Here is an 11,501-nt window from a genome sequence, read left to right on the forward strand (position 1 = left end):
TGATTTAATGATCAAGGTTCCATTACCATTGGATAAAATTGCTTGGATAGAGTTGCTTGCTGCATCAGATTAGTACTTGATTTTGTCATTTTTTGTTTCACAAAAAGATATATTTCAAATAAAACTGGTGTAATTTGCAAAGATATAAGCAAATATAATGGTTACAATAATTGATAACCATCTAGAGGAGGATGACAAAAGTCAGTTAGATGAGCTATATCTAAGTATATATAATTATAAGAAAATAAACAGGAAAAGCAGCAAGCTGACAGAATGGAGGAACTTGAAGACAAATTAAACAACAAACTAAATGCAATTAAAACAAAAAGTTGAAGATCTTAAAAAACGCAATAAATGATCCATCGAGAACATTTAGCAATTTAATCAAGATAAAAAACAGACCAAATGTACCAGAGATGGACGTTATGACTGCTGTAAATATCAAACAAGAGGACATAAAAAAAAAACTGAACAAAATGTCGTAGTCATTGGTGTAGAAACATCAAAAAAACAAACAGTAGCTGAAAAACAAGAGAATGACAAACGTATTATAGAAGTGACTTTAGATAGTATTGGCTTCGATATATCAAGAACTTCCAAATTACACCAATTTAAATGTAACTCAAGTCTCAATCATCCAAGTCCCATTTTAGTTGAATTACAAGATGAGAATGACAGTCTTGCAGTAATTAAATCAAAGAAAAAACTAAGAGACACGAAAAATTACAGAAATATTTATGTCAAGTTTGATTTAACAATGAAACAACGAAAATTCAAAAAACAAATGATTGAAAAAAGAAATCGACTCATCAAAAACTAGAAATTAAGAAAATAAATGACTATCATTATGGGATTTGAAATAACAACAATACAAAAATACTTTCAAAGCAATATTAAAATCTAAAAATAAAAGTTGAAAATGAATCAAAAACACTTAATTCAAAAAAACTTTATTCAAATGTCCCATTAAATCGTTCACCAAAACACAGATGAGTCAAATTAGCAAATAAAAACTCAAATGGTTTAATAATTGATAAAGCAAGTTATACATCGAATGATACACCAAAAGACAGATAGATGAGGCCTTGATTGGTTTTGATATATCAATAGTAGTGATTCTACATATATGTGTGTTTATGTGTATATGGATATATATACATAACTGTATGTATGTGTATATATGTATGCATGCGTGAGTTTATGCATGAATGTATATATGTATGTATGTATTCATGTGAGTATGTATGTATGTATGTATGTATGTATGTATGTATGTATGTATGTATGTATGTATGTATGTATGTATGTATGTATGTATGTATGTATGTATGTATGTATGTATGTATGTATGTATGTATGTATGCATGTATGCATGTATGCATGTATGCATGTATGTATGTTTGTGTGTTTGTGTGTTTGTATGTATGTATGTATGTATGTATGTATGTATGTATGTATGTATGTATGTATGTATGTATGTATGTATGTATGTATGTATGTATGTATGTATGTATGTATGTATTTATGTATGTATGTATGTATGTATGTATGTATGTATGTATGTATGTATGTATGTATGTATGTATGTATGTATGTATGTATGTATGTGTGTATGTATGTATGTATGTATGTATGTATGTGTGTATGTATGTATGTATGTCGCATGAGTCGTTTGGAAGTCGCATGAGTCGTTTGGAAGGCTTTTTAGTTTTTTTGCAAGCACCTTTAACCAAGCAACTAAAACTATAACGAAAGAAATGTCTAAGTTTCAACAGCGGTTCTCTGTGACAAGACCTTACGGTCTTCTTAGAGTGTCCGCGTTTTTTATATTTATCCTTTACTTTTTCAAGTATAATTTTTCTTTTTTATATTGGTATTTTAAACGTATGTATTTTAAATCATGTAGTAAAGAACAAAAAGAACAAAAAAAAAAGATTCTTCCCGGGAAAAATTTTATTCCAATTTCCCGGAATCCCGGGATCCCGGGATTTTTGTACACATATTTTTACTTTTCCCACGAAAGTCAGAATTTTTTTGTTTACAGGACCATAAGAAATTTTGCTTATTTATATTATTTACATATTAAAATTTATCGCATCGCATTAGAAATTTTTAAAAAATGTCCTTAAATCTTAAAACTCAGAAAGTTTGGAGTTATTTTGATCTTAAAAAAGCAGACGAGGCACTATGCAAACGTTGTCCAAAAATATTACTATGCAAAGGTGGTTCCACTGTTGGATTAAAAAGGCATTTAGAAAAAATCCATAATATTACTTTAAATAAAGAAGAAGAACCATCAAATTAAAAACGTTGTGTTCAATTAACAATCGATTCCATGACAAAGAAAGTTTCATTGGGAGAACGATTGGCTTGTTTTGCTGCTATTGATGGGTTTCATATAAATGCAATAACTGAATCGGATCAAATTCGTGAGTTGCTTCGTGATAAAGGCTTCACTCTATCTAAATTGAAAACAGATATCATGAATCTTACATATAAATATTATATGGAAATAGTCGAAGAAAAAAAAAGAAAGATACTCGAAATAAAAGGAAAAAACTTCAAGTTTAGTATAGATTTAGATGAATATTCAAAGCATGGCAGAAGATTTATGAATATAATTTTTCACTTTAATAAAGGCTTTATTAATCTTGGATTAGAACGAATGTTAGGATTGCACAATTCAAATGATTGCCTTTAACAACTCATTAAAAAATTAAACATGTTTAATGTAAATCTTACAAATAACGTAGTTTGCATAACAACTGATGGTGCTTCTGTTATGGAAAAATTAGGAAATACTTCATCTTCTGAATATCAACTTTGTTTTGCACATGCAATACATTTAGCAGTAGTTGATGTAATTTATAAAAAAAACGTTAAAAATTATAATCAAAGTACTAATGATAAAGATATTGAAGATGATGGCGATGATGATGATGAGGAGGAGGATCAACAAAATGAAATTAGTGACCAAACTCCTGATCTTGTTCCTAAGCTTCATAAATTCTGGTTAAAGTTCGAAAAATAGTTGTAACTTTTAAAAGATCTCCTTTAAAAATGGGTTCTTTAAAGCGTTATTCTAAAAATGAATTTGGACAAGAGCTAGTGCTAATTTTGGATATAAAAACTCGTTGGAATTCAATGTTGACCATGATTCAAAGATTTATTAAAGTTAAAAAAGCAGTTTTTAAATCTCTAGTGGATTTCAGTTTAGAACACCCAATGTTGTCTGATAATGAGCTTACAATAATTGAAAATTTAGCAAAAAGTCTGGAACCTATCATCTTAGGTTCTGAAATGACTTGCAAATGGAAGCAACTTTATTAACAGCTGACGACACATTAAAATTTATGGTTAAAGAACTTGATGTTCAAGATTGCTACCAAGCAAAAGATCTTAAAAATGCTTTAATTGAAAGAATATGTCAAAGAAGAAAAAAAGATCTTGTTGGTTTACTAAGAGTTTTAGATAATCTACAATCTTTAAAAAGTGATATGGATGATGACTTATTTAGCATATCATCTAAAGCAGTTATGGTAGATTTAGCGATTGAAATAACTGGTTGACTTTTTCTCATAATTGAAAATATAGCAAAAGAAGAAGATAGCGATAGAAAACTTAAAAATAGTATTATTAATAAAAATTAATATTATTAATATAAGAAAAGACGTTTTTAAAGTCAAGTGCAATTAATCAACTATGCATCAAGAATTCAATCTGTTTGAAGCTACTAATATAAGATCGCATAACTTAGATATGCTTTATAATGCGCTTTTAACTATTCGTCTTTCCAGTGTAGAGGCCGAAAGGGTGTTTAGTTCAACTGGATTTTTTTTTTACCAACTATAGAACTAGGTTGACAGACAGCCTTCTCGATGCACTGGTTTTTCTCAGAAGTCACTTTAAAATCGTAAACAGTTACAAATAATAATTAAAAATATAGAAAAGTGTATTTAGTTATTTATATTTTCCCTGATGAAGATTTTCCCGGGATTGCGGGGACAATGTAAATAATTCCCGCTATCCAGGGAATGGAAAAAGTTCGGGAAACCGCAATCCCTAATCAATAGGCGTCTCAAATGGTATACCAGCAGATACATCAGGGAGTACGTCGAATAATTTGTTTTGGGGCGCATCACTTAAATTGTCTAATAGTTAATCAATCTGTTTACCGAATAGCCTAACATATCATTTATCAAAATTAATATCCAGCCTCACAAAAACACTAAAAAAACGTATAGAATTCCATTTCTATGCGATGATGGTGAAACAAAGCTGAAACAAAATTGTGAAACTTATTAATAATTAAACCAAAACTAAATTAAACAATGTGTTTTTGAACCAACATTTCGAATATCCGACCATGAACCTACAAACACACTCGATTTACTAATAACAGATAGCTGTAAAAGGATTAGAGTCGTTGAACCTTGGCTTGATATTTTTAGTGGTGTGCCTTAGGGCTTTGTGCTTGGTTTTGTTATTCTTGATTTTTATAAACAATCTATCATCATTTGTTAATTCGAATTGAAAATTAAATGCAGGTGACTAGTAAACTAATCAAAGTTATAAAAAATATTAAAGTTTTTGTAGAATAACATCAATGAATTTGTCAAATGGACGGATATCTGGATTACCAAGTTGAACGTTAAAAAGCGCAAAGTGATGCATGTAGGTAAAAAGAATCAACCAATGAGTTATAGTATGACCCATGACGGCGAAGAGCATACATTATATACAACAGTAAGTGAAAGAGATTTAGGAGTAATTATTTCCTCCGGCCTTAAAAAGCATGATCAAGTGACTTCAGCGACGGAAAAAAAAAAGAAAAGCGCAAAGAACTTTGGGTCTAGTTAAACGTACATTTACATACTTTGATGGGGAAACGGTGAAATGACTATATACGGTATTTGTGAGAACACTTCTTGAATTCACTATACCTGCATGAAAGTCTTATTTACAACGGGATATTGATGAGTTAGAGAAAGTGCGAAGAAGAGCAAAGTTAGTTTCAAAACTTAAAAAGATTTTATTTAATAAAAAACTAAAAGCAATGGGCTTAAACAACATTGGAGGAAAGAAGAAATTTAAAAAAAACATAGACCAATTAAATTGGTACAAATATCCACAGTCGACATCATCCTTGTTTTGTTCAGATTCGGCTTCCTCGGTACGGGGCAACAAAAACAGGTTAGAAAAAGGATACGTACCACCATGTTTACCGAGATATAATTTCTTTACCAACCGAGTTTGTTAAAATTGAAATTTATTACCAAATAACTTGTGTTTTAAATTGAGTGGGCTGTCTATTACGCGATGTTTGTATCGTGTTCCACAATTTATTAAATTTTAAAAATTATGTTTAGAAAAATTGTAGTTGCTGTAGTAATAAATATTACGATTAGTAAGTCTGACTCTGGTAACGATAGTAATATGGATTAATAATTTTTTCTTTATAAAAATCACATGTTATTTTTATATTTTCTGACATTAAACTGCGCGATAGACATATTTAGGTGTAATATAAATGGAAAAATCGGTTAATAATAATGTCTTTGATTTAATTACAGTCCTCCTTTAAAGCATATCATAAAAATGGCAAATGATAAGTATTATAAAGAAACCGAACAAAAATACAATGATCTAGAACCTAGTTTACCTTTATCATCCAAATTTTAAGATACTTTGAGCGATTTACTTAAGAATTAAATAACTGACACTAATTAAATAATTGAAAATAAATAATAAAATAAAAAATAACTGAAATAAAAAAACATTAACTAATTAACTAAGAAAAAGAAGAAATCTGATATTATACCGACTATTAAGACTAAAAAATTTTGGGGAACTTTTTGGGATTAAATTAGTTTATTCAGCTTTTCAAAAGACCGTTCTCAAAATTTAGTTACTAAACGAGCGTAACGAAAAGCTCTTGTTTTGAAAGATTTAAGAGGCACATTTTTTTTGTTTCATTTGTTTTGAAAGATTTAAGATGCACATTTTTTTTGTTTCGTTTGTTTTGAAAGATTTAAGAGGCACATTTTTTTTGTTTCATTTGTTTTGAAAGATTTAAGATTTTTTAGCGAAAAACCAGTTGGCATCGACAACAACACCAATAATTTTAAAATCATGCAAAAAATATCAGTCGATTTCTTTTTTTGGTGGGTGGTGTATGCTGCGTATCTATTTTATGATTTATTCACATTTTGAGCATTACATACATTTTTAATGTATATATCTCTGGAACAAAAAAGCCTGACTAAATTCAGACTTTTCAACCAAACTCATATTTGCTTCATTCAAACAGAAACTTACAAAAAATTATATTTTTAATTAAAAATATCTTAATTTATTTTTTAATCTTTCTTTTTTTTTTTTTTTTTGTATATTGTTTCGTTTAACAATTTATCTTAATATAAAATAAAATTTTTTACAATTTTTTGTATAAAAGTGTATTACTATTTCACTACAGACAGGTATTTTTATCAAAAATTGACCATATATTGTAATGGGCTTCATGATAAAATCCTCATGATCTTTTAGAAATACTGCCGTTGCCAATATAAAAAATTGCAAAATATATCTGGTTATTGCCATTATTTTCAAACGTCAAAGTATATTTAAAAAAACAAAAAAACAAACGATGTGACAATTGTTTGATATTTTTGAACTAAAAACTGAAATTTTTAAACACTTTTATCCACAGTTAAGTTCATAATACATTTATAAATATTAATAAGTTTTATACAATTTATACACTTGACTAGATTTAACAACCCTACTTTATTGACTGATAGATCGCACCTAAAAAAAAATATTTTTTCATAATATTTTTACTTTATCTCTTTACTAACTTTGTAATTATTTGAAGTTCTATTTGTAATTATTTGTAATTATTTTTAATTTTCTTTGTAATTCGTCTTGTAGTAATTAATTCGTCTTGTAGCAATTAAGGTAATGAAAGCTCTTTCTGTACTTCAACAATCTGCTCCATTCTAAGATCGGAGAGAGGATATAAAACCTTTCCAACAACTGTTTCACCCATGGTTATGTCAACATCCATGACATAGAAGCATAACGTATATTCTCGAAGTTTATGATATAGAACATCAGTAATTTGAAAGGTTTTATTGTATATTGGACAACAATTGTTGGGTACAACTTCCGTTCTTTTCCATAAAAAGTCTTCAGGAACAATGCATATGTTAACATAGCTATTTACGCGATTTTTTCCACTTGCAGAAGGTAAGTCTATTGCATTTTTAACAGTAATTAAAAGTTCTGCTAACTTTGAATCGTACTCAAGTAGAAATGTAAGAGATCCTCTTTCTATAGGTTTAAATACAGCAGAACTGTCTTGATCATAGCTTATAAGTGGTTCATTTTTGATAATTTCGTCGCTTTCTGTTAAATAACCGTTGTTAAGATAAACTGTTTCTGTTTGTTCCGAAGTATCAAAGTCAACTAATGCATTGTGCTTTACTGTTAAACTATTTCCTCTACTATCAGAGCTTCCATCAAAACTGCGATATGAACTTGGACTTTCTATTTGACGTAAGTTAGTCGCTGATGATCTTAAAACATGTTGTTTGTGAAGAAGTCTTTGAAATGAACGCTCATCGAAACTTTCAGCGTGACTCAAAAGCAATTTTCTTTCAAATTTGTTAAAAGGAGGGATTTTGGCATGTAAAGTGGAAGTAGTGGATGTAGATTGCTTAGACTCTAACCATTTTACGGAGTTATCTTTTTGAATGACGTTTGTAGAAGTTATAGGAAGGAACGAAAAATTTTGATGAGGATTTAATTTATAAGTATTCTCGTACCCACATAAAAAAGATGTCGCTTTAAGATGGGCGTGATTTTTACATCTCTTGGAACGGATGCGTTCGTACTTTTGCATATGAAGCCAATTTTTTGTCACATTGAAACCAACAACAAAACACACAGTAATCAGTATTAAACTTAAGCACACCAAGATCGCAAGTAACCATACTGAATAATAGAAATTAATAAATTTTTAACTTTTTATAAACTTTATAACATTAAAAGATAACTATTTTTAATTACTAATTTTTGTCATGTTTTTCGAAATGTTTACCTGGAACATTCATTTAAATTTTAGATTTATTTTTACAAGGTTTTTCTATATCAATATAACAGAATAACATTTGATTTTAAAACATGAATTCCCAACTGGTTTAAATAATCTGTCGAATTTTTATTGTATTATTCAAGCGATAAAAATTCCTTTTATACGCGCGTTAAAAAAAAAGCAACACAATAAAGAAACCATTGAATTCTTTTTATTCAGTAGAAATGTGTTTATAAAGAAGCATTATAGAGAAAATTAAGTTCCATACGGAGATTACATACATAAATGAATTATTATAACTATTATTATTACTATTTTTATTATTATTGTTTTAAGGTGACCGTTTTTTTTACATGAAGAGAAGGACAAAAAATTTCACAAGTACAACGTGAATAAATTATTTTGTACAAATAAATAAAAGTAATCGCGTTTTCATTTATTTTAATCAAGTCAAATATCTAGTTAAATAAGTATTTTTCGATGGAACGAATATTTTTTGTCAATATATCGTTTTCTAACAATATGTTAGAAATTTCAGAGCAAGATTTCTTTCATACTAAATTTTACAGTGATTATTGCTATTAAAGTATCAATATTTAACTTTGATGTTTCATTGGCCCAGAAACCATTATCTATTGGAAAAACTTTATCGGCTCCTGCATTAGTACCAGGGCAGCTTAACACAAATTTAAAAAGAATAGCTACATTTTCATGTGGAGTTTTTTAATTTTTGAAATGATTAAATATTTTCATCCATCTTTTACAAATTTCAACGTGTTCAACGTTGTCATCGATTTTATTATCGGGCATGTCTGTCAATATAAACTCAACACACTTTTCAATATCTATACCTAACTTCAGGTAAATTCCGAAAACACTATCGAAAACTATTATTTCCTGTGATATTTGTTTCTTCTACATATTTGTCATATTGGACATATTGTATTTTCTTCGACATATAGGGAGCACGTTTGGTAAAAATTCTGCAAGGCTTTATCTTTCATCTTACTCCCTGATTTGATTCTTCTAGCTTTGACTTTTTTTTTTAAATCATTAAATGAAGTATTTTTAAATGATATTTTGTATTTTTTTAATCATTAATGAAATATTTTCAAATGGTATTTTATATCGAAGGACAGAATCGTTCAAAATAAGGCTGTAGCAGATATATTATAACTTTCAATCTTTTGAATCGTTATCTCTTTAATGGCAAGTCCCGTACAAGTCGTCACAAAATCCCTTCCCCACATGTGACGTAATTTATCTAGTCAAGTGTATAAACTGTATAAAACTTAATAATATTTATAAATGTATTATGAACTTAACATCAATTAGTACTGTGTTGATTGCATTTTACAAAATATGTGCATTAAACCAATTTCTAGATGTTTTTTTTTTTTTTTTTGTAAGTCTTGTAATTTTTTAGTTTTGTAAGTAAGTCTTGTAATTTTACATAGACATTATTCACTTGTTTCCGTTGATGCAGAAGCTAAAAATGTTTATTGTGACGCAGAAGTAAAAATTATGTGTATACAATAATTATTTATATATAAGTAATGAAGTAATATAATCAAAGTTCAAACTAATGCATGCTATACATATAATTTATATTATATATGAATAGATATAAAAATAGTTTCGAAATTATGCAAATATTTCCGACCTGAGCGACCGCACCTTTTGCCCACCCATTGCTACTGCTCTGTAAAAGGGTGGCAAAAATTGTTTTCTCCAAATTAGCACAAAGCAATTATTATTTTCAAAAATTACGGTTATTAAAATATTTATGTCTGAACTTTTGTAGAACTTTTATTAGTAAGTGATTGGGGCCCCGGCCCTGGCTAAAAATGAGACTTTTTGCAAATCCGGCCCCGGCAAAATTATAAGATTTAGCAGGGGATAGAAAAAAATTTGTAATACTAAATATATTATAACTTTATGCTTACATTTACTTTTTGTTAAATACTGGCATACATTTATATATTTTTAAAATTTATTTCCAACTAGCTTGCCAGCTACCACCATTAAGTTATGAGTTACTTTAAAATAGAGAATAAGTTAAAATACTAGGAAACGTATAAATGAGGACTTAAAAAGTTTTTAGTTGTAAAGGATAAGAATTATAAGGTTTTTTTGATGTTCAAGGTAAAAAACTGGATTAATAAAAGTTTTTATAGCATGAAGGGACATATACAGTAAAAGGATGCAGCTTGTTTAATAAAGAGCCCAGCAAGAATGAGTTTTGGTTTATCGTTATAGAGATGATAGCTTGTTTGAGCATTGACCATGATTGTAATTGTAGAAAAAAGAAAGAAATGCAACCTTACAACAATGGGAGAGTGGCTCAAGCTTGGCAGATAAAGCAGGTCTAGTTACATTTACAATTTGCTTTAAGACATTGTCTGAGAGTAAGAGGGTTGTTATTCATCAATATAGGATGCCAACAATATTGCAATATATTTTTACGGTATATAAATGAAGTTTTGTTGTCTAACAAAAATTGTGGGTTTTAAGTTGAGAATTTAAATCCATAAGCCACTGTTACAGAAGAGAGATCAGATTTAAAAGCGGCTGCTTGTTCTAAGCAATTAAATAGCGAAGACTTTTTGTCAAGACAAAAGTATAAAGTTGAGTCGTCTGCTAATAGAGCCACTTTAGATTTCATGAAGACCGTTATTGTAGATAGGAAACAATACAGGAGCAATGATAGAACCTTTTTGTACCCTTAAAGTTACTTGAAATAAAGACGAGGGTAGGCCTTCAAGAATAACTTTACTACTGCAAAGAAATAATTTAATAACCTCAAAAACTTTATATAAAGAAACTAATAACAAAGTGAAGACTAATTGTAGAATAGTTGGAGAGGTCAAAGAGTTTTCTAGAGTTTTGAAAAATTGGAACCACTTATTTAGCACTTTTTAAAAGTTTAGCAAAAACTGAAGAGAGTTCTGGAAAACTTTTTTTCAAGACTATGATGAAAATTTTTTCTGTAGCACAAAATGTGGAAGTATTTAATTGAGAATTAACTTTAGCATTGGCAACCAGAGTGATTTCGATTCTTAACAATCGGTTAATCTGTTTAACTGTCAGGAAGAGTATAGCCATTATATTCAAGAATCAAAATAAAGTAAGATTTCTTTGCAAATTGCTCTGCTTTATTCTGTGGTGAAGTAAAAAGAACAGACTCATGAATAAGAGATTAAATGTTAAACTTACTTTAGTTAATGACACTGTTGAAGACTAACCAAAAGTCTCCAGAACCTAATATCTGAGATAAGGTACAAGATTTAGTAAAGTGAGAATAACAGAGCTTAACATCAGACAGAATTTTTTTTAAGGGTATTTTATAATAATAAAAGATATTTGTTCTTAAGAGAAATGTCTTTGAAACAAAGATGAAAAAAAT

At 28.7% G+C, this 11,501-nt stretch overlaps 1 protein-coding gene across 1 annotated transcript; it reads right to left on the minus strand.

Moving 5' to 3' along the window:
- Window positions 1-6,649: 6,649 nt before the first annotated feature.
- On the minus strand, window positions 6,650-8,275 carry LOC101235195 (synaptotagmin-10). Its single transcript, XM_065814909.1, has 2 exons — window positions 8,102-8,275; window positions 6,650-7,995 (listed from the first exon to the last, which is right to left on the minus strand). The coding sequence occupies exons 1-2, from the start codon at window positions 8,112-8,114 to the stop codon at window positions 6,953-6,955; spliced, it is 1,056 nt and encodes a 351-aa protein (XP_065670981.1). The 5' UTR covers window positions 8,115-8,275; the 3' UTR covers window positions 6,650-6,952.
- Between the last annotated feature and the right edge of the window lie 3,226 nt (window positions 8,276-11,501).

The sequence above is a fragment of the Hydra vulgaris genome, chromosome 13 (genome assembly GCF_038396675.1).
Source record: "Hydra vulgaris chromosome 13, alternate assembly HydraT2T_AEP".
NCBI lineage: Eukaryota > Metazoa > Cnidaria > Hydrozoa > Anthoathecata > Hydridae > Hydra > Hydra vulgaris.